Source organism: Zosterops lateralis, assembly GCF_965231275.1.
Source record: "Zosterops lateralis genome assembly, chromosome: W".
NCBI lineage: Eukaryota > Metazoa > Chordata > Aves > Passeriformes > Zosteropidae > Zosterops > Zosterops lateralis.
The window spans coordinates 7,263,954-7,287,699 of NC_139801.1; the positions used below are offsets into that span (position 1 = coordinate 7,263,954).

General features: G+C 42.9%; 1 protein-coding gene across 1 annotated transcript in view; it reads left to right on the forward strand.

The window, feature by feature from the left end:
* Positions 1–1,831: 1,831 nt before the first annotated feature.
* Positions 1,832–23,746, forward strand: part of LOC310922261 (zinc finger protein 462-like) — a gene marked incomplete at both ends in the record, with an annotated part of 31,647 nt that continues 9,732 nt past the window's right edge. The window contains 6 exon segments of the mRNA XM_083882708.1: positions 1,832–2,051; positions 2,535–2,698; positions 2,702–5,416; positions 10,065–10,223; positions 11,585–11,688; positions 21,158–21,276. Of these exon segments, the coding sequence (XP_083738834.1) occupies positions 1,832–2,051; positions 2,535–2,698; positions 2,702–5,416; positions 10,065–10,223; positions 11,585–11,688; positions 21,158–21,276 (3,481 nt within the window).

Consider the following 23,746-nt stretch of genomic DNA (forward strand, 5'->3'; position numbering starts at 1 on the left):
AGATTTTCATCTTACTATAGAAATAGTTTTACATTTTACAGTAAAAAATGGAATTTTTACACTATAATGGTTTTGTCTGCTATTGTGTCTTGGACCTCTGGAACTCCTAGGTTATCTTGGCCCAGTGCAATGTGTGGGAAACTTAATAAATGAGTTATCACTTTAAAATAAAAGGCTGCTTTTGTACACAATTGCTGTACAGGGCAATAGTCTCAGCCTTTTGCATTTCTTGAACTTTTTCTGTCCTCTTGTTTATGACGGTACATAAGCTGAGTCTAGTGATAAATTCCATGTCAGTGTTTTGTGAAACGGGATTAATTGGTCACATACCGAACTCAAACTTGCCAAATTTTGTTGCTTTGTACATTACAGTATAGAGGTTTGGGATTAATCATGAAGTCATGAAGTATTTATGAAGATTGCTGTTATTTATGTTTCCATTGTATTTTTGTAGTATTTTTATTCTTTTTACTGCCCATCCCTTCCTCAAACTCCTATCCCATCAAAGATATGTCTCCAATAACAGACGGTAATGGAACTCTTACAGACTTATTGATTTATTAAAACTAAAAGTAGAGATGTTCTTGGTGTTTGGTGGGATTTATTCCAATGTACAGCATTCTATTTTCAATACACATATTTGGATTTCACTTCACAATTATGTTTGTTTTCCACTGAAGTCAGGAATTAGAACATTTTGAAAAGAAAGACAAGTGTTTTATTTTTAAAGTTTTTTTTTTTTTTTTTTAATAGCTGCTAATGAAACTGACAGGACTTTCTCAGCTTCCAAGGTTAGAGTGAGTCTTATAGAAGCAGAAACCACTGTTGTCTGTTTGTAAGTTTCAGTGAATGAATGTTTGGGAATAATGTGGTTGTTCTAGCATATAGCTGCTAGAGAAACAGACTTCCTAACAACAGCTCTCTCCCAAGTAATGGAAAAGCCTAGAGGACAAAGTCCATTGAAACAGTAGTCATTTGTCAGAAGGTTGACTGAAGTCAGGGTCCTGATAAGAGAGGGTTAGACTAGACAAATGCAGATACGACCAGTATGGTTAATTCTACGAAGTCCGTTTATTATGTGCAGTGCAGCTACTTATATACTATTCTACATTGTTTATACATGTAACAACTTTTTCATTGACACACAGCAGAGGAAAGAATGTAAACATACATTGTTTGGTTTACCCTTAAGGTGGCTTACACCTGCATGCTAACAATTCTATTCAGTGACCTTCAACACCCTATTATCTTTCCCAAACACCTTAATACCTAATTCTAACTACGCCACAACTAACTGAGAAATTTTTGCTGTGTCATAGGCCTTGGGCCCCAACTAGGCCTCAGCTAGGCCTCAACCAGGCCTCAGTTAGGCCACAGTTAGGGTAGTTCAAGAAGGTCTAAATACACATCATGCCCTCCTTTCCTGAGGAAATCCATAACAGGTTGACTGTAGCATTGCTAACAGCAACTTGCAAGTTACCTAGATAGATTTTTCTTTGACTCAAAATTACCTTGATGCCTTTTAAATGTTGAGTTTTAGACTGCAGGAATTATGGAATTTCTGGAAATCATTAAGTCCTTGAGACTTGAGACATTGAGTCAGCTACTGAGAAGAAATTAACTGTCCTAGCTGAAACCAGGACAATAGTGATAGGAAGCTTGATGTTAATATATTTTCCCAATTCACCGAAGGAAATTTCTGTAAAAACAAGCAAAAACCCCTCTGAAACCCAACCAAACAGGGAAAACCAAAACAAACTCCTGCCTCTTTTTTTCTCCTTTCCTTGTTTTTCTTGCAGAATTTTCTAATGCAAAAGATAATTCTTGAACCATGGAGGTGTTGCAGTGTGATGGCTGTGATTTCCAAACTCCATCCTATGAAGACCTAAAAGCTCACATTCAGGATGTTCATACCGCTTTTCTGCAGCCAACAGATGTCTCTGAGGAAAACCCTAGCCAGCTGAGGTCTGGCTCCATGAATGTTAGCAACCTGACTGAGATAGAATTTTCTTTTGTAAAGGATGAATTTACAACTGCAGATGAAATAGCAGGTAAACCTCAACCTTAAGCCCCTATCTCACGTGACTTATTTCAGTGCACTTTAATTAGTATGCTTCAGTGTGTTTTTAAAAACTGTCACCTTTATCACTATAGTAGTGAAGTGGATGATGTTTAGTTACAGATTTTTTCTGTAAATGTAAATGTGTGGATTTGTTGTCTTGCTATTTTTCTCATGCTTTATCATATTGCTTCTTTTACGTTCTTTACACCACCATGAGCTCTAGAAGAGTTTTGAACTTTATTAGTAAACCTTTTTATTTCAAGAAGCTTATTTTGGGAATTGTCTATACCAAATTATTCACCATCTGTTACTTTTCTGACCATTCTTGTATGCACAGGTCTAATAATAAATAAATGAGGGAATTCTAGTGGTATTAATGTGTTCAAGATGTGTGTATTCATATGCATACAGGGTAGGTGAGGGGAAAGGGTCGAATTTTACTTATTTACATATTTATTTTTTCTTATTTTAGGGCAAAATACAACAACTCAGATGGGAACTGGAAGTTGTTATAGCCAGAGCCAAAGTTCTTATGGTCAGCATATGGCTCCAAATCCTAAACCAAGCAACAAGTTTTCCCAGTGTAAATTCTGTGTGCATTACTTCCAATCTAAAAACCTCCTCATAGAGCACACTTGAAAGGTTAATGGAGCACAGGCTGGGGGGAGCTCAGTAGGGTCACACACTGCTGGATCCTTAAATTATAACATCATGATACACAAGGGATTTGGCAAAGTTTTCTCTTGCCAGTTCTGCACCTACAAATCACCAAGGCGTGCAAGGATTATTAAGCACCAGAAAATGTATCACAAAAACAATGCCAAGGAGAGTTTAACTTCTACTACTGCTTCTGCTGTATCTGAATTGACATCTGCCTCTGTTCCAGTGCAGGAACCCCGCAAGGAATTGCCTGAAGAGCTGGTAGAACAGAGCATTTTGGAGTCCATGATCAAACCTCTAACAAAGTCGAGAGACAACTTTTGCTGTGAATGGTGCAGTTACCAGACACCTCGAAGGGAACGCTGGTGTGACCATATGATGAAGAAGCATTGCAGCATGGTAAAAATGCTGTCAAGTTTGAGGGCGGAACAAGACAGAACCAGTGTGCCTGATATGCAGAGTGCTCAGAATGCCTCCCCAAACTCTACTTATATCTCTATGAATATGACAGGATGTGATATGTTGAATGCTGATGTCTCAAATGTCAGAAGCTCTATGAGCAATTCCTTTGTCAGGCCCAACTCTTCTATATCCTCTAAGTTTTCTTCTGTGTCTTATTGTCAAATGAAATCTAAATTACCTCACAACTTGGACATAGTTAATTTGTCTGACAGATCCCACTATGGAGTTGCTGACATGACAAATTCTGCTGACTTGGAAACAAGCAGTATGCTAAATGACTCCAGCTCAGATGAAGAGCTAAATGAAGTGGACAGCAAGAGTGACTTGAATTCGGTGGACAACCAGACTTCAGGAATATCTGCAGAGCAACTGATGGGATCTGATGGCAACAAATGGTTGGAAACGAAAGGGATTCCATTTAGAAGATACATGAACAGGTTCCAATGTCCTTTTTGTCCTTTCCTCACAATGCACTGCCGAAGCATCTCCCGCCACATTGAGAATATCCATCTGTCTGGGAAGACAACTGTATACAAATGCAATGAATGTCCTTTCACCTGTAAGATTTCGTTAAAGCTTGGGGCTCATAGGCAATGTCACACAGGTACAATGTCAGACTGGGACACTGTGAATTCTCAGAGAGAAAACATTGTCTCCTCTTTGAATGATGACATGGTTTCTTATGAAAGTGGAAGTATAAATGAAAGAAAGTCAGCTGTGATGATGGAAACAGTGCAGCAGCAACTGCAGCAGTTGCCTCAACCCCATTCACAGCATCCTTATAAGTGCACAATGTGTAACTATTCTACCACTGCTTTGAAAGGCCTCAGAGTTCATCAGCAGCATAAACATTCATTTTGTGACAACTTACCAAAATATGATGGATTGCCATCCAACATGCCACAAGAGAATGAGGCAGATGGTGTCACCTCAGTCAGCACAGTGAAGAAAAGCCAGACCTCAGTTCTTGGTCTCTCATCTAAAAATAACTTTGTGGCTAAGGTCACTCGGAAGGTGTTAAATGACTGCCCTTTGGATGTCTCACCAGTGAAGAAAAGAACTAGAATTGATGAAATAGCAAGCAACCTGCAGAGCAAAATAAACCAAAACAAGCAGCAAGAATTTGCTGTGACTAATGTAGAGGATTATGAGGAAGAGGAGGAAGACGAGGTGGAGATAGAAGTGGAATTAGACAGAGAAGAAGAACAAGCAAAACCAGTGGTGGAGGTTTCTAGATCTTATGCACCCCAGCAAATGTGGAGGAGAGAGACTAATGATTCCCAGAAGGATGCAAACTTCAGAAACATGCATCAGAATTATAATTCCACCAATGGAGCAGAGATCGAGCTCACTTTATCTGAGGATGAGGAAAATTATTTTTCTTCTATTAACATGAAAAATCAACAGAGCCTTAATGCCTCTGTTCTAGGAAGCCAGCCAAATATAAATGACCCTGATCAGGACAATGAAAATGTGGAGATTCATTACTTTGGCAGGTGTTACTATTGTAAACACTGTGATTTTAGCAACAAATCTGCCAGGAGTGTTAGCACCCACTACCAACGGATGCATCCCTACGTAAAATTCAGCTTTAAGTATATCTTGGATCCAAATGATCACAGTGCAGTATACAGATGTCTTGAATGTTATATTGACTATACAAATTTTGAAGACCTGCAGCAGCACTATGGGGAGTATCACCCTGAAGCTAAGAATGTATTGAACTCTGATCACTCTGATCTGATCTACTGTTGTCACTTCTGTTCTTACACTAGCCCAAATGTTAGAAGCCTGATGCCACATTACCAAAGAATGCATCCAACAGTGAAAATTAACAATGCAATGATATTTTCAAGCTATGTTGTTGAGCAGCAAGGAGGGCTAAACTCAGAATCTCAAACACTGAGAGAGATCTTGAATTCTGCTACAAAAACTATGGCAACCTCCATCCCCGTGGCTCATGGGACTACTGTGCCAGCAAGTTTTAACAAAAGTGCCACAAGGACTTTGAGTCTTGAATATGAAAATCAGAAGGCACCTTCAATCAGTTCTGTGATTGTTTATGACTGTGATGTGTGCTCATTTGCAAGCCCTAACATGCATTCTGTTCTGGTGCATTACCAGAAAAAACACCCTGAAGAAAAAGCATCATATTTCAGAATTCAGAAGACCATGCATATAGCATCTGTAGACAGGGGCTCTGCCCTGGCTCAAATGTCTTTTGAGATGGGAGTGTTTGTGTCTCCCAAACCGTCCAACTTGTCTTCTCATCCTCCACCTTCCCCAACATTGCTCCCAGACCTTGCTCCTGAACTGTACTATTGCAAACACTGTTCATACAGCAACCATTCAGTTGTGGGAGTGCTTGTCCACTACCAGAAAAGACATCCAGAAATAAAGGTCAGTGCCAAGTACATCAGGCAGGCACTCTCTACTGTGGCAATGATGAAGACTGGTGAGCTGCCACCTGGGATTCAGAGAATGCCAGTGTCAGTGCAGCAGTTGAGCCAGGGCAGTTCTGAGAACTCTGTGAATCCCCTTGAGAATGAAATGTTTTTCTGACAGCACAGTGGTTATGGAAACCGGACCATAAAAGGTGTGCTCATACATTATCAAAAGAAGCATTGTGATTTCAAGGCCAGTGCAGATGTGATTAGGTAGCACACAGCCACCATTAGAAGCCTTTGTGATCATAACCAGAAGAAATCATCTGGCAGCCTGCCTTCTCACACCTCCAGCACTGAACAGGACAAGACAAAGCTGAGAGCCCTCAAATGCAGGCAGTGTAGCTACACATCACCTTATTTCTATGCATTGAGAAAGCATATTAAGAAAGTTCACCCGACTGAAGACCACGGTCACATCCATTCTGAGATGGGCATTTTTGGATGGCTTGATAGAAGCTGGTTATCACTGTGAATGGTGTATTTATTCACATACAAAACCCTGTGGTTTGCTTGTGCATTACCAAAGGAGACATCCTCAACATTATGTTGACTATACATATATGACAACTAAACTCTGAGCCGGTCCAGATTCTTCCCCTCCTACCCTAGCGATGCCAACAGTGGCAAAGACCTATAAATGCAGAGACTGCATTTTTGAAGCATCTTCCATTTGGGACATTACTAATCACTACCAGGCTTTTCACCCTTGGACTATGAATGGGGATGAATCTGTATTGTTAGAAATCATTGAGGAGAAAGATGCTGCTAAGAAAATTGGCACACAACTTGATGAAGTTAGGACCAGGATTAATTCTGAAAACCAGGTACTATCACAGATGGACCAGGACGTGGAGCACCCCAGCCTTTCCCATGAAAAAAATATTCAGCTGACTTCTGCAAATGCTACCATCTCCTCCACTCCATATCAGTGTACAGTTTGCCAGTCTGAGTACAATAACTTGCATGGCCTCCTGACACATTATGGCAAAAAGCATCCTAGCATGAAAGTGAAAGCTGCTGACTTTGCACAGGACATAGACATTAACCCAGGGGCTGTGTACAAGTGCAGACATTGCCCATACATTAACACACGCATTCATGGTGTCCTCACACATTACCAGAAACGGCACCCATCAGCAAAGGTCACTGCTGAAGACTTTGTGCATGATGTGGAACAGTCGAATGACATTGCACATAATGACATAGAAGAGATGAATAGGATTTTCAAGCAAGGCTATGGTGCATACAGGTGCAAACTATGCCTTTACACCCATGGCACACTGGAGAAGCTCAAAATTCACTATGAGAAATACCATGATCAACCTGAATTTGATGTTTTTGTTAAGTCACCACCAAAGTTGTCAGCCTCAGTGGAGTCAGACATGGTAACTGAAATCAAGACCTCCCCAGAAATTGCTGCTGATAGTGTTGGAGAAATCTCTATCCCAGTACCTCATTTCTCCAGTTCTCACTTAGTGTCTCATAGTGTTTTGGTGTCAGCTCTGCAAATACTTCTGTTCCACACAGAAGGGGATAGCTAGGCACTACCACATCAAACATAATAATGTGCAGGCACAACCAGAAGGCAAGAACAACCTTTTCAAGTGTGCTCTGTGTTCCTACACCAACCCTATCCGCAAAGGGCTTGCAGCACACTACCAGAAAAGACATGACATTGATGCTTACTACACTCATTGTTTAGCAGCCTCCAGGACAGTAAGCGACAAACCCAATAAAGTGATCATTCCATCTCCTCCCAAAGAGGACACTCCTCAGTTAAGTGAGGAGCTGAGGAGAGCTGTGGAAAAGAAGTGCTCACTTTGTTCCTTTCAATCTTTTAGCAAGAAAGGTATTGTGTCCCACTACATGAAGTGTCACCCTGATGTTTTCCCTAAGAAGCAGCATGCGAGCAAGCTTGGGGGCTACTTCACTGCTGTGTATGCTGATGAACATGAAAAGTCAACTCCAGCTGAGGAAAGGAATAACTTTGAAAAGTTTGAGGTGGAGAGCAAGGCTCAGGAAACTGAGTGGTTTCCCTTCAGATGCATAAAATGTTTCAAGCTGTCCTTTGGCATAGCAGAGCTGCTGTGCATGCATTACACTGCTCACCACAGCAAGGATTTGAAGAGAGACTTTACCCTACTGGGAAGTGGTACCTGCTCTCATAATGCTGTCTACCACTGCAAGCACTGTGATACTAAATTGCATAGCATGGCAGAGCTGACCTCACACTTGAATAGTCACAATGAGGAATTCCAGAAGTGTGCCAAACGTCAAGAGAGGAGCAAACAGCTTTTGAGCAAGCAGAAATATGCAGATGGTGCTTTTACAGATTTCAAACAAGAGAGGGTAAGGATCTGTGTGTCTGGTCTTCTTCTCTGCTTCCTCTCCCCAGGGAGAAAAAGAAAACCAAAAGCTGTTCTTCTATACCCTGAGAGGCTCATTATTAATACCCACTTGCATGTTCACTTTAACAGCCAAATGATGCAGGTTAATGAGTGACTCAGTGTGTCATTGGGCTCTATAAATCAATTACATATTCTGCTTTAATTTTCTTCATTTTCCACCTAGGTTTCATGGGAAGTTCTGCTCCTTCCAATTGTTTTCTTCAGGATTTTCTCTTTCTTCCTTTCTCCCACCCTTATGGGTGGCTATATGTATCTTTTGCAAGGCTGCTGGTTTTTTTCCCATAGATTTTTTAGCAGATATCCTGTTCCACTGCTCATCAATGTACCTTGAAATAACACAGCATTTCCTTTCTCAAGCTTATCTATTTCAGTACATTTTCTGGTAAAGAACTTGATGTTTATGTGCATCTATCCAATAACTTCAAACTTTGGGCAAGTGTTCCTGTGAACAGAAGACCAAGTTCTGCTACTCTTTTCTGTACCCTTCTCCCCATCTGGAGTAACTACTTGCTGTAGAAAAACATACAATTGGGTGGGGGGGAGGGGGAACTATGAAAGACCATGGCTTGGTATTGTAAGTTAAACATGAACAGTCTTATAGGGGACTTCTATTATGCAGAAACTCAAGTTTTTTTCTGTGCATATCCTATCCACCTACTTTGAGTGCTTAAATAGAAGTCAGTGCAAATTGAGGCTGAAGTTTTGCACAATAGAATGTTGTAGTAGGTTGACCTTGTCTGGACACCAGGGGCCCACCAAGCTATTCTATCACTTCCACTCTTCATCAGGACAAGGGGGAAGAAAATAAGATGGAAAAGAACTTGTGGGTCAATATAAAGGCAGGTTAATAAAGCAAAAGCAAAAGCTGCACACAGAAGCAAGGGAAAACAAAAGATTTATTCTCTACTTCCCATCAGCAGGGAATGTGCAGCCACTTCCCAGGAAGCAGGGCTTCAGCATGTGTAGTGGTTGCTCTGGAAGACAACATGTAATAAGAAATATCCCCCATCCCTTCCTCCGCTCCTTTCTCTTAGCTTTTATATCTCAGCAGGTGTAATATGATAAGGACTATCTCTTTGGTCAGTTTGGGCCAGCTGTCCTGGCTATATCTCCTTCCAGGCTCTTGCCCACCCCCAGCCTAAGGGTCTTTGGGGTTGGGGGGGAATGTTGAGACAGCACTGATGCTGTGCCAGTGCTGCTCAGCAGTAGCCAAAACACTGGTGTGTTCTCAACACCTTTACAGCTCTCAATGCAAAGTACAGCACTGTGAGGGCTACTATGGGGAAATGAATTCCATGTCAGCCAGACTCAATACATATGTGTACACTAAAGGTTATTTTGCTAGTCTGAGTATATTCCTAAAAGTGAGATATTGAAAGCAGGTTTCAGTATTACATTAGTGTAACTGATTAATACTTGTGTGCTTCAATAGGCTTTTGGACACTTGTGTCCTGGGTTGCAGTGTAGGATGTACACAAAGTATTTATTCTATCACCATCTTCATGAACTGTTGAAACCAGGTGGGTTAGTGTTTTCCCAAGCCCCCTGCCTTTTCTGCTAATGGCCCATTAACGCCTTTGGGGTGTTTTTCTGCTAATGACTTCTGGGGTGTCTCCTGCTAATGGCCCATGAGTCACAGGTAACTCCCTCCAGGGGTTATCTCTGTTAATGGGCCATCAAGGACACATTTCACACTTCTCATGCTATTGTGAGGTGCTCTGCCCAGGGGGAGGAGCCAAGCATTCTCACCTGGATATAAGCTGGGATTTGGGACAGTGCAGTGGGCACTTACCCACTGGATTCCCAGAGGACCAGAGCTCCCAGACCTCTCTACAGGATCACTGCTTCAGGAAGAGCACCTCACCTGGACTGCTTCCACCATCCTGCTCAGGTTGTATTCTGACTCTGTCAGTGATCCTTTGTGTTATTGTTTTTATTTTATTTTACTTTTACCTTTTTACCTTTCTTCTTATTAAATTATATCTCTGACTTGGAGCCTCTCATTCATTTTGCTTTCAAAACCACAACAACTTGGAAGATGCTTCAAACCCTAAGGAGAGGAAAGTAGTAGGCTACAAATGTAAATTGTGTGTGGAAGTTCATCCAACGCTCCGAGCCATCTGTAATCATCTCCGTAAGCATGTCCAGTATGGTAATGTTTCTTCTGTGTCACCTACAGTAAAGGTGAGAATTCTGTGAACTGGCAGCATTTTGTATTTGATATTAAGGCCTAACTGAAAGCCCACAGAAGGCTCCCATGGAGATAAATGGGTTTTGGACTGGACATTCTGAACAGTTAAACATGATATTCTAATCTAATTCTTCATGTTTCTGCAGCACATTTTGTTTACTTTAACATGTTTTGACTTTCTTCTGCTCTTCATCTGGGGCACAAAACCAATTTAATACTCATTTCTTATTTGACACAAAGGAATTGATATCACAGATGACTGAAAGACTTGATTTATGAGCAGGAGCTTCTCCCTCAGCTGTTCTGGGCTACTTTTCTGCTTTCTTAGACTCTTAAGGTGGGGGGGCTTTTTTCCTTTTTTTTTTTCCTCCAAACTATATGCAAAAGTGAAATTATAGTGCTGCAAATACATATTCAAATATCCAGCTGAGCCAGGGGTCCAATTTAAGTAGTTAATTGTAAATGTGCTGCTGTCTCCTCCCAGTGCAAGTGGAGACCACCTAGAATGTCTGAGGACAGACTGTACAGGGGGAGTTCAGATGTGGTAAGGTTGCAGGATCTGGTTATGCACTTCTCGTTTTCTTGATGCAGTGAGAACTCAGAAAAATCTCATTCTGCATTCTGTGTGACCTAAAGCATGCCTATTTCATGACATTGACTGCATGCTGTGTAAAGTTGCTGAGTCCATCAGTCTAAACAGTTGTACCTAAGAGCTTCCATTGTCCTTCCTTTAGCTTATTCAATACTTCTGACAGAATGGGGTGCTTCCCTTCTATCAAATGATTCCTGCTCTTTCTCTGCTTCTCAAGTAAAGTTTATGGGGGGTCAATATCATCTTTTGAGCAAGTAAATACTACTTGCTCAACAGCAGGGAACAAAAACTAAATTATAAGACTCAAAAAACATAATATAAATATGCTTTTCAGTTTTAATGTTGCTGCAAAATTTGTGCTGTGCTAATTAACACTTAGGAAAGGGACTAAGAGATGGGTCATTTGTTTTTTAATGTATATGCATATATATATATAATTAAAGACTAAACTCATGCATAAAGTCATTAGTGGAGTATGGTAGGGATACTTTTAGAAAGTGAATGCAGCAGGAAACAGATATTAATGTTAATACATAGGAGAGACTGAGGGACAGAAGGGAGAGAGAATTGATGGCTTTGGGGGGGATATATGTTTTTTAGCAGGAAGCTGAAGATTCTTCAAGAACAACTTTGGAGGGTTTTGAGGGAGCCAAAGACCCTGTGGAATTTACAGAAGCTGAATCTGGAGCATCCTTGGAAGATGAAACCAGGCCTGGGGGCTACCACTGCAGCCAGTGTGACTGGGTTTTGATGTCTATGCAGGGTCTGCTGTCTCATGAGAAGGGTCATTTGGCTCTGGCTATGTTTACCCAGGAAGACAAGTACAGCTGCCAGTATTGCTCCTTTGTCTCTGCTTTCAGGCACAAGTAAGTTATGGCTTGTTTTCAACAGAAGCACAGACTAGCATGGATGTTTTTTACATTGGTTGACATTGAAGGAGAGCACACTCAATTTGATTTCCAGCCACGTTTTTCTCTGTTCTCAGGATTTAGGTAGTTTTTATGGCCTCAAACTTTTTATCATTGCCTGTGACTATAAAAAGTCCCGTTTTAATATCTTCTCAAATTTGAGTTCTCTTTTTGTTGTGTGTAGGGGAAATGCACACCAAACAAAAGATGTCCATCACTTATGCAGTCCTGTCAAATGCATGAAATTAAAAAATCCATAGAGGAAAAAGTATTTTCACTAGCCTTCCATGTAACTGCTTTATTATAAACAGTACCATGACTTTTATTTGATTGAGAGAGATTTAATTTCTAGTGTTGAACAGTTATCACATACCAATCTTAAGGTTAGATTATTTATTTCTAATTTGTGTTATGCAAGTTCAGTCTATGAACATAGTATTGACATCAGTGTGGCATACTTGAAATAGGTTGAGAAATTACCCCTTATCTGATGTGACCCTTGAAAAATGCATGGTCATAATAAATAATCAAGTTCCTCATTACTTATTTCTTTGCCTACAGCTAGGAAATTTTAGAATTCTTTTAATCAGATTTATTCATGGCTTGCCACAAAGAAATGAGGTTTATTGCATTTTTTTTACTGGCATCCTAGATTGACAAACACATGTACATGTTTTCTGTAGCTTCTGTGGGGAGAAATGTCCCATCCCCCCATTCTATGTCCACCCCCCTTCTCCTCAAAGAAGAGAGATCCAGGTGCTTGTTTAACATAGGCATTGATAGTGCTGTCAGTGGCATCCTTAAATTGGGTAAAGTTGTTACTGTTCTGTAATTAAAAGTATGTGGGAAAGAAAACACGATAAAAGAAATATTTATAAACCCTTGTGTTAGAAAAGCAGCATCTCTGTCAGTATCACAGCATGGTTCTTATGTGGATGAGCAACAGGGCATAGTCCAAGGGCTGGGCACGCCTTGGCAATCTCTCATTAACATCCTGGATCTGAGCTGCTGGCAAGCAGTAAACTGCCTTGTACACAGGTTAGGTTGACATCTCCCCTGCAGAAGGGAATCTCCCACTAAGATGACTCACCACTTTCTCCTGTTGCTGCTGCATGGTTCAGGTGCAACCAGCTCTGATGCTTCATTGGACAGAGCTCCCAGCCCCTCATCTGCAATCAGATGCAGAACTAATCTGCAATCAGATGCAGAACTATAGAAGCTATTCTGTAGTTGCAGTTCTGCAGGCAAAGCAATACCCATCCTCTCAGTGCCAGATATCACAAGCTTCCAGCCTCTGCCATCTTGGTAGTCTCCATTTCCCAACCTGATAAATGCAGACACTGGCTGCCCCTCCTTCAGTACAATTCAGAGTTTGGGCTCTTGTCTCTGCAGGATCTCTGAGAAGAGAGAGAATGTTTTTTCTCATTATGACTTCCTGCAGCTCCTTTAACATGGTAACACAGCTCTTCAACCAGCACACACCTCCTGTAGGCAAGGAGACAGTTTTCCTCTGCCTCATCCTCAGTGAGAAGCCTCAGACATTCCTTGTAGCCCCAGACATAGAATGGAATGGAATGGAATGGAATAGAATATTTCACTTGGAAGGGACATACGGTAATCATTCAGTCCAACTGCCTGACCACTTTAGTGCTGACCAGAAGTTAAAGAATGCTGTTAAAGGCATTGTCCAAATGCTTCTTAAACACTGACAGGCTTGGGCCATTGACTACCTCTCCAGGAAGCCTGTTTCAGGATTTGACCATCTGCTCAGTAAAGAAGTGTTTTCTAATGTCAAATCTATACCTCCTCTGACACAGCTTTGAACCATTCCCATGCATCCTATCACTGGATCCCAGGGAGAAGAGCTCAGCACCTCCCTCTCCCCTTCCCCTCCTCAGGAAGCTGTATAGAGAGCCATGAGGTCAGCCCTCAGCCTCCTTTTCTCCAAACTAGACAAACCCAGAGTTCTCAGTTGCTCCTCACAGGACATGCCTTCCAGCCTCTTCACCAGCTTGGTTGCCCTCCTCCGGGGGCAATTCAAGGATCTTCCTTCTTAAAATGTGCAGCCCAGAACCGCATACAGTATTCAAAGTGAGTCCATGCCAATGCTGAATACAGCAGGATCATCACCTCTCTTGACTAGCTGTTTCTGCTGTGTTTGATGTGCCCCAGGATGAGGTTTACCCTTTTGGCTGCCAGGGCTCACTGCTGACTCATATTGAGCCTGCTGCTGACCAGCACCCCAGATCCCTTTCTGCAGGACTGGTCTTCTGATCAGTGGAGGCCTCCCTAAACTCCCCAGACCTTCGAGAGATGATTGAGATGGATCCTGCCATAACATCCGCTAGCTCCTTCAGTATTCTAGGATGAATCTCATCAGGCCTCATGGACTTAGGAACATTTAGATGATTCAACTGATCCCTTAAAATTTCAGTGTCCACAAATGGAAAGTCACTGTTCCTACACTTGTGGTCCTCTAACTGGAGTTGTGGTCAGTGGCTCAATGTTCTTATGGAGATCAGTGAGATGTGGTGTTCCTCAGGGTTCTGTCTTGGAACTGGTGCTCTTTAATATCTTTATCAAGGACATAGACAAAGGGATCAAGTGCACCCTCAGCAAGTTTGCTGATGGCATGAAGCTGAGTAGTGCAGTTTACAACACCTGAAGGATGGGGCCATCCAGAGGGACCTGAACAAGCTGAGAAATGGGCCCATGTGAATCTAATGAGGTTCAACAAGACCAAATGCAAGGTACTGCACCTGAGTTGGAGCAATCCCAGACAGAATACAGGCTGAGAGAAGAACTCATTGAGAGCAGCCCTGTGGAGGACTTGGGGCTTCTGGTGAACAGAAAGATGGACATAAACCAACATTGTGTGATTACAGCCTGGAAGGCCAACTGCATCCTGGGCTGCATCAAAGGAGGTGTGGCTGGCAGGTCAAGGGAGGTGATTTTCCCCCTCTACTCTGCTCAGGTGAGACTCCACCTGGAGTGCTGTGTCCAGCTCTGGGGCTGCCAGCACAAGAAGCACATTGACCTGTTGCAGCAAGTCCAGAGGAGGCCACCAAGATGATCAGAGGACTGGAGCACCTCTGCTATGGAGACAGGCTGAGAGAGCTGGGGTTGTTCAGCCTGGAGAAGATTGAGATGACCTTACTGCAGCCTTTCAGTACCTAAAGGGGGCTTATAAGAAAGAGGTAGAGGGACTTTTTGCATGGGCAGATAATGGTAGGACAAGGAGTAATGGTTTTAAACTAAAAAGAGAGATTTAGAATAGATGTTAGGTACAAATTCTTTACTGTGAGGGTGGAGAGGCACTGGCAGAGGTTGCACAGAGAAGTTGTGGATGCCCCATCCCTGGAAGTGTTAAGGTCAGGTTGAATGGGGTTCTGAGCAACCTGATCGGTATGGCATCCCTGCCCATGGCAGAGGGGCTGGACCTAGATGATCTTTAAGGTCACTTCCAACCCATTCTATGATTCTATGACTAGGGAAGCGATTGTACCCCTGTACTGGGCAGTGGTGAGGCTGCACCTCGAATCCTATGTCCAGTTCTGGGCCCCTCACTCCAAGAAGGACATTGAGGCACTGGAGTGTGTCCAAAGAAGGGTGACAAGACTGGTGAAGTGTCTAGAGGACAAGTCTGATTAGGAGCAGCTGAGGGAGCTGGAGGACACTCAGCCTGGAGAAAAAGTCTCATGAGAGAACTTATTGCTCTCTACAACTGCCTGAAAAGAGGTTGTATTTAGGTGAGGGTTAGTCTATTCTTTCTACTAACAAGAAATAGGATGAGAGGAAATGGCCTTAAGTTGCACCAGCAGAGGTTTAAATCAGATATTAGGAAAAATTTCTGTACGGAAAGGGTTGCCAAGCATTGGCACAGCACAAGCTGCCCAGGAAGGTGGTGGAGTCACCATCCCTGGAGGGATTTAAAAGCCACATAGATGTGGTGCTTGGGGATATGGATTAGTGGTGGGCTTTGCAGTTTTAGTTTAATGGTTAGATTCAATTACTTTAGAGGTCTTTTCTGACCTAGGTGATTCTATGCTTCTGTTATCCTTAGACCTCCTCTTGCTATTAATGTCCTTAAAAAAGCCTTTCTTTTTTGTCTGGCACTACCCTGTTCAGTTTCAGCTGTAGTTGAGCTTTGGGGTTTTGTCTTTTCTCCTTGCATATACAAACCACAGATTTGTAATGTTCCTGCAAAGTCTGACCTTGCTTCCAGAGATCATAGCATTTGTTTTTCCCGTTGAGTTCCATGAGGAGTTCCCTGTTCAGCCAAGCTGGTCTTCTGCCCTATTTGCTTGACTTCTGACACAGTGGAATTGCCTGCTCCTGTGCTTTTTAAAGGTGCTTCTTAAAAACTGACCAGGACTCATGGACCCTTAAGCCCTCAAAAGCAGACCCTCAGGGGACACAGCTAAATAGCTCCCTGAATAGCTTAAAGTTTGCTCTCTGAAATACAAGGTAGCAACTCTGCTGACATTTTTTCTCATTACACTGAAAATTTTAAACACAACCATTTTGTGATCACTGAGGCCGACAACCATCTACCATCACATCTCCCACAAGTCCTTCTCTATTAGAATAATAGAATCATTAAAGTTGGAAAAGACCTCCAAGATCAAGTCCAACCTTTGACTGATCACCACCATGCCCACTAAAGCATATCACTAAGTGCCCCATCTACTCGGTTTTTTAACACCTCCAGGGATGGTGGCTCTACCACCTCCCTGGGCAGCTCATTCCAATGCATAACCACCCTTTCAGTGAAGAAATTCTTCCCAATGTCCAACCTGAACCTCCTCTGGCACAACTTGAGGCCATTTCCTCTTGTTCTGGTGCTTGTTACCTGGGAGAAAAGACTGAACCCTCACCTGACTCCACTCTCCTGTCAGGGAGTTGGAGAGAGCAATAAGGTCTCCCCTGAATATCTTATTCAGAAATAACAAGAGGGCATCTTTCCTATTTGACTCACTGAGTACTTGTAACAAGAAGTTATTTTCCACAAATTTCAGGAATTTCAGACTTTTTCATCACAGCAGTTTGGTATTCCCAGTTAATGTCTGGGAAATTGAAATCTTCCTAAGGACCAGGGCTACCAATCTAGAGGTTTCTCCTAATTGCCTATAGAATAACTCATCAGTGCTATCATCCTGGCTGGATGATTGGTAGGAGAGATCCACTACATCTCTGTTTTCCATTTCCCTAATGCTCAGAGACTCTCAAACACATTGTCCCTAACTGTAAGGGCTGTACTGTCAAACCTCTCCTTTATGTATAGTGCAATACCACCTCCTCGCCTGCCCTGCCTATCCTTCCTGAACAGCCTGTAGCCCTCCATCCCAGCACTATGGTTGTAGGACTCCTGCTAATTCTCATTTATATCAATGACATAGGTCTGGGAACAGACCAATGCTTCCAGTTCATCCTGTTTGTTTTTCATAATGCATGCATTGGTGTACAAGCATTTAATAAAATCATAGAATATCCTGAGTTAGAAGGGACTCACAAGGATCATGGAATCCAACTCCTGGCCCTGCACAGGGCACTCCAACAATCCCACCATGTGTCTGAGAGTGTTGTCCAAATGCTTCTTGAGCTCTGGCAGCCTTGGGGGTGTGACCACTGTCCTCTAGCAGCCCTGGGGGGTGTGTTCCAGTGCCTGACCACCCTCTGGGGGAAGAACCTTTTCACAGAATTCCAGAATCATTTAGGTTAGAAAAGACCTCCAAGACCATTGAGTCCAACCTGTGACCCCCACCTTGTAAACTAGAACAGAACACTGTGTCACATCCAGTCATTTCTTGAACACCTCCAGGGATGGTGATTCCACCACTTCCCTGGGCAGCCCATTCCAATGCTGGACAACCCTCTCTGGGAAGAAATTCTTCCTGCAGTCAGGCTGACAGGCCTTTAGTTCCCCGGATCCTCCTTCCAGCCCTTCTTGTGGATGGGCATCACACTGGCCTTTTTCCACATTGACTTTTCCTAATATCCAACCTAAACCTCCCTGACACTGCTCCAACCCTTCTCTCAGGTCCTGTCACTGGTCACCAGAGAGGAGATCAGTGCTACCCCTCCACTTCCCCTCGTAAGGAAGCTGTAGATTGCTATGAGGTCTTCACTCAGTCTCCTCTTCTCTAGACCAAACAAATCAAGTCACTTCAGCCACTCCTCATATAGACCCCCCAGATCCCTTTCCACAGCACTGTTTTCCAGCCTTTCATTCCCCAGTCTGTCAGTGCATCCAGGGTTGCCCCATTCCAGGTGAAGAATCTGGCACTTGTCTTTGTTAGACTTCACATGTTTGGTGATTGCCTAGCCCTCTCATTTGTCAAGGTCTCTCTGCAGGGCGCCTCTGTTTTTGAGGGAGTCAATATTTCAGATATGCTCCTAAAACTCCAGTACTCCCTGGAAGACCATAAATGTTCCCACTAGCATTGCCACTCTCAGGAAATGCCATGCCAACCCTTGGCTTAGCTTCAGCTCTCCTAATGGTATCCACTTTATCTATCACTTCTAGTTTAAAGTCCTTTCAATTGGTCCTGCCAGCTTATGAGCAAAGAAGCATTTCCCCCATCAGGGCAGGTGGATCCTGTCAGGCCTCAGCATACCTTGTGTCTTGTAGACTCTTCTATGGTTATAAAATCTAAGGTTCTGGTGGAGGCACCAGTCCTAGAGCCAGATATTGATGTTTTGGGCATGCCTGTTTCTTCCATTGACTTTCCCCATTACTGGGAGAATCAAGGAAAACACAACCTCTTCTCCTGAATCTTTTAGCATTCTTCCCAGGGGCCTGAAATCTCTTTCGATTGACCTTGGCCTTCCTGTTGCAATGTCATTAGTACCCATGTGAAAGAGAAGGAGTAGGTAATAGTCTGAAGGCTGTACTGAGCTTATCAGTCATTTGGTTACATCTCTGATTTGGGGCCCAGGGAGGCAGCAAACTTCCCTGAAAAGATGATCCAGTCTGCAGATGGAGACTCATTTGGCTCAGGAAAGTCACCAATGGCCATTACTTGGTGTTGTTTCTTTTCAATGCTGGTCAAGTGCATTAAACAGGTCTTGATGTGAGGGATTGGTTGATCTCACCTTGATGAGAGTACTTGCACAGATTCCTCCTCTTCTATCTCATCTCCTTCATCTACTGTACCCAGAGCTTCATACCTATTCTGTAAAGGTAGCTGAGAGGGTAAGAAGGGGTTCCTTTTACAGCTCAGTGCAGTAACTTGCTTGTAACATGGAAAGCTGCATTCTTCCTCAGGAGCTCTGAGTACGAGCTTCTGATATGCCAAGGGTAGTTGTTTAAGTCAGTGTTGAGCTTGAGATATGCATTTTATACATCTTTGGTAATCTGATTTGATTTTAGAGCAGATAATTTTCTATCATCTATTTAAAATGTGAGGGTTTTTTAATGGAAAAATGACCACAAATGTTCACTCTTATTTAGGAGACATACTGGTACTCCAGAGAAATGGGGAAAAATTACTTACCACAAATTTCTTGTTAGATTTATGACAATATAATGTTTCTATGAAGTAGCCCTGAAACTGGATATATGGTCTGGTTTTTGGTTTTGCTATCATTAGGTCTTTGTATACACAAACTTTGGTGTTAGCACTGGTAAACAGGGATTTTCTTGGCTCAGGCTCTGTCAGTGTGAAACTAAAGATCATGTGAGACCCTCTATAGTGTAAGGGCCTGGAGTAGACTCCATTTGATCCAGATCTTGCTATTCAGTAGAAAAAAACCAGGACAATTCAGATCAATGAATAGGAAATTGTAGAGGCATCCGTGACTTACAGGGACAAGGTACTCTGCAAACCTGAGATATTCTAGAATATATGGTTTTATTGCAAGGGTTGTGGGTAGAAAGGGCCTTCCCTTCAGCCACCAGCCTCGGCTGAAGGGAAGTCCCAGAGAGAGAACGAGAGAGAGCAAGAGGGTAAGCTGGTAAGAAGAGGGGAGAGAGCAAGAGCAAGCTGACAGGGGTCAGAGTGCCGGGGGAAGAGAGCAGAGGTAAGAGCAGGGAAAGGAGAGTGAGGTCCAGAGAGAAAGAGTGAAGAGGAGAGCCAAGAGAGCGAGAGAAGAGCGAGGGAAAGCCAAGAGAGAGAGGTCCTGGTTACAATACATTATATCTCCTTTTGTGATGAATATTCTAATTTACAGTGACCAACCAATACAAGACACAAAATCCTATAGAATCTACATACAGCCTATAAGAACTACTACATTACCATGTGTTATATTTTAAACTCTAAAAATTACTCTTTAGACTTTTCTGTTTTGTTACATTGACCTTTGGATTCCTTAGCCAGCAGAAAGGTATTGTTCAATCAAAAGGGATTCTCCTTCAGCTGGCTAGGCTATTGTCTTTAGGTTATATAGTAACTAAGACTTGGTATCCTACAACTCAAAGTAAGCTTCCATTTCTATTTCGATTACAGGTTTCATATCTTCAGAATCTTTTGCTAAGCAATCATATTTATAAGGTTTCCCTGATTAATCTTTCCCAACAGAAATAAAGCTAAAGTATGCGTGGAACTATTAGGGTTGTGTTTTGCAGGGATGAACCAACCCTCTCCAAACTTTTCCATACTTTCTTGTTTCACTGCTTCATATAAACAGGCTCAGAGTACCCTTATATCACAAAGCATTAATTAAGACAACGCTGTATTGGAAATCTCTCCATCCTGATCTGAAGGCATGGAGATGGGTGATGAATTCTTGCCCCCTTCAATGTCAAATTTCCTGTTGCTGATTTCCCCTGCAGAAAGATAGCATCTGATCTTTTTCATCTCTTCTTCTGTTGTTGAGCTTCATACAGGGTCTCCTAGTCCATTATATCTGAAACTGCCACCTCTTACTCCTAAAAATCAATGACTGTAGACAGCTTGCTGGCACCTCCCCCCAGAGTAGGCTGTCTAATCTGCTTTTGCTGCTGTAACCAAATGAAGATTTCTTCAGTAGAGCTAGAAAAATATTTTCCTTACCTTAGGAGGAGAAAAGGGGGCATATTTTCATGAAAACACTGCACAGAAAAATCCTGTACTAGTATTTTTATTGTTCAGTTTGAATTTTTTCTTGTTTGTTTTTGTTTTTTTCTCAAATAGCCTTTATCCTCTAAGTAACTCTCTTGATAGTCTGGATTTGGTATAATTTGGTTGATAGTAATTTTGCCCTACTGAGTTTAAGTGGCTTGCATTCTGTGTGATAAAATTGATCACAGATCTCTTTCTTCCTCAATTAGATTCTGCCTTGTTCTATAAGATCTGTTGGATATAAAGAACCAGCATGAGAAAGATAGCTGAGCCTAGCCTGCTCTTATTTAAAATTTTTTTTGTTACTAGATTTTTGGCTTGCATCTAAAGGAATAGCAAAAATGATTTACTATTTTGTTTCCCTTTGTCTGTCTTTTGATCAGTGTGGATCGCCATATGCAGACTCATCATGGACACCATAAGCCATTCTGTTGCAAGCTCTGTCCATTCAAGTCCTCTTACAATAGCCACTTGAAAACCCATATACTCAAAGCTCATGCTGGTAAGTCAATTAGTTTCTTCCTTACATTCTCCCCTGTACTCTCTTGATCCCTTTCTCTTGCTGTCAGGCACATATACTTGCTCTTGTGTACTCCTGTCGTGGTCAGGGGAGATGGAGAAATGACACGACACGACACTCTGAGGTTCATGTAGCAGAGAGAGCGTTTATTGGTGTGCACAGCTCTTTATATAGGCTATTCAAAAGATTCTGTGTTTGAACCTGATTGGCTATGATTGGTTACCACCCAGCTCACTGACCAATAGCTGCCTGCTTACGTTTTCAACAGGGATTGACTCTCTGTAGCCAAATCCCTCCTCCTTTCAGGCTCACAGACTAGCTATTTTGCTGTTATACTCCCTCTTGATCAACCTCACATGGAGTCATGCTCATTCTTTCTCTTTTCCTTGTGGGTAGTCCCATGTACTCTCCACATTCTCTTGCATGATCACAAGCTCTTCTTGTGCTGTCATGTTCCTCCTCTCACTTTTGTGTGTCCCCTCTCAATGAGATTGTGTGCAATTGCACTAATTCTCCCACTTTCCCACTCTCCTTCAGATGCAGTCACATTCCCCCCTCTCTATCTAGATTGCAATCTCCCTCTCTTACATATGGGTCGTGTGTGGTCTCTGTCATGTATTATCCTCTCTTGCTTGCTCATTCTCATGATTGTGCTTGCTCTCTTCATGTGTGGCTGCACTCATAAGCTGCTGCTTGTTTGCTTCCTCTCACTCTCACAGTCGTGCTCCTTGTTGCTCAACCTTGTGCATGGTTGTGCTCACTATCCCTCTCTAGGTTGTGCATGCTGTTCCTCTCTTGGGTGTGATGGCACATGCTCTCCCTCACTCGGTCGCAATCTCTTGGAGGCTCACAGGCCGTTGCCTGCTCTCCCTCACCCAGAGTCATGTTTGCTCTTCATCTCTGGGTTACAGTCTCCCTGTATCTCATATGTGGCTGTGAATGCTCCCTCCCTCTCTCTCTCTGTAGCACTCCCTCAGGGGACATCCTTCTTTGTTGCTCCCTCCTGCACTCTCTTGTGCCAGGTCGCCTGCTCTACATTTCTCTCCAAGTCAGACTAGGTTTCTCTTGCTTGTGGTTTCTCCATCTAGCATGCTCACTCTAGTGGACATATATTTGCTGTTACTAGTTTTCCCTTAGGACAGATTCTAGGAGGATCTGTTCCATGATCTTCCCAGGCACAGAGGTGAGGCTGACAGGTCAGTAGTTCCCAGGGTCCTCCTTTCTACCTTTTTTAAAGATGAGTTCAATGTTTCCCTTTTTCCAGTCACCTGGGACTCCACCTGACTGCCATGAATTTTCAAATATCATGGAGGATGGCTTGGCAACTACATTGGCCAATTCCCTCAGGACTCTGGGATGCATCTCATTGGGTCCCACCAACTTATGTACATTCGGGTTCCGCAGGTGGTTGGGAACCTGATCTTTACTTACAGTGGGAGAGGCTTTGCTCCCCCAGTCCCCATCCTGCTGTCCACCCACTTTAGAGGTGTGGCAAGAGATGTTGCCATTGAAGACTGAGGCAGGAAAAGTTTTTGAGTACCTCAGCCTCCTCCTTGTCCATAGTTACCAGTTTGCCAGCCTTGTTTAGCAGGGCAGGTACACATTCTTTGACCATCCTTCTCTGGCTGATATACCTATAGAAGCCCTTCCTGTTATTCTTTGTGTCCCTTGGCAAGTTCAACTCCAGCTGTGTCTTGGTCTTCTCAACCCTATCATTACACAACCAGACAGCATCTCTATACTCTTCCCAGGATACCTGTCCCTGGTTCCACTGCCTGTGCATTTCCTTCTTGTCATTTAGCTTGACCAGCAGATCTTGACTCTGCCATGCTGGGCTCTTGTCTTCCTTTCCTGACTTGTTACACTTGGGGATCACTGGCTGTTGTGCTCTATGGAAGGCTTCCTTAAAGATCTGCCAGCTCTGTTCTGTTCCCTTGTCCCTGAGGGCAGTTTCCCAGGGGATCCCACTGACTGTCTCCCTGAAGAGCTGGAAGTTTGCTTTTCTAAAGTCCAGGGTCAACTTTACTCTTCATCTCACCCATATCCCTCAGTACTGTGAACTCCACCAGTGCATAATCACTGCAGTCCAGTCTGCCTCCAATCTTGATGTCCCTGATTAGCTCACTTGTGTTTGGTGACCATCAGATCCAGCATTGCATCCCCTCTGGTAGGGCTATCTATTACCTGGCTCAAGAAGTTATCCTCCATGCATTCCAGGAGTCTCCTGGATTGCTTACAGCTCACTGTGCTGCCCTCCCAGCAGATGTTGGGGTGGTTGAAGTCCCCCAGCAGGATGCTCCAGTGTACTCAGCACATCTCAGTGCAACATGCCAAGAGCCCTTGCTATCACCCTGTCCCTCTAACCTGAGTGTGTTGTCCCATAGCTTGTCATGGCCAAGCCTGATATTATATTGTAATCGTATATTATGCTTGAGCTCTCCCTCGAAAGAAA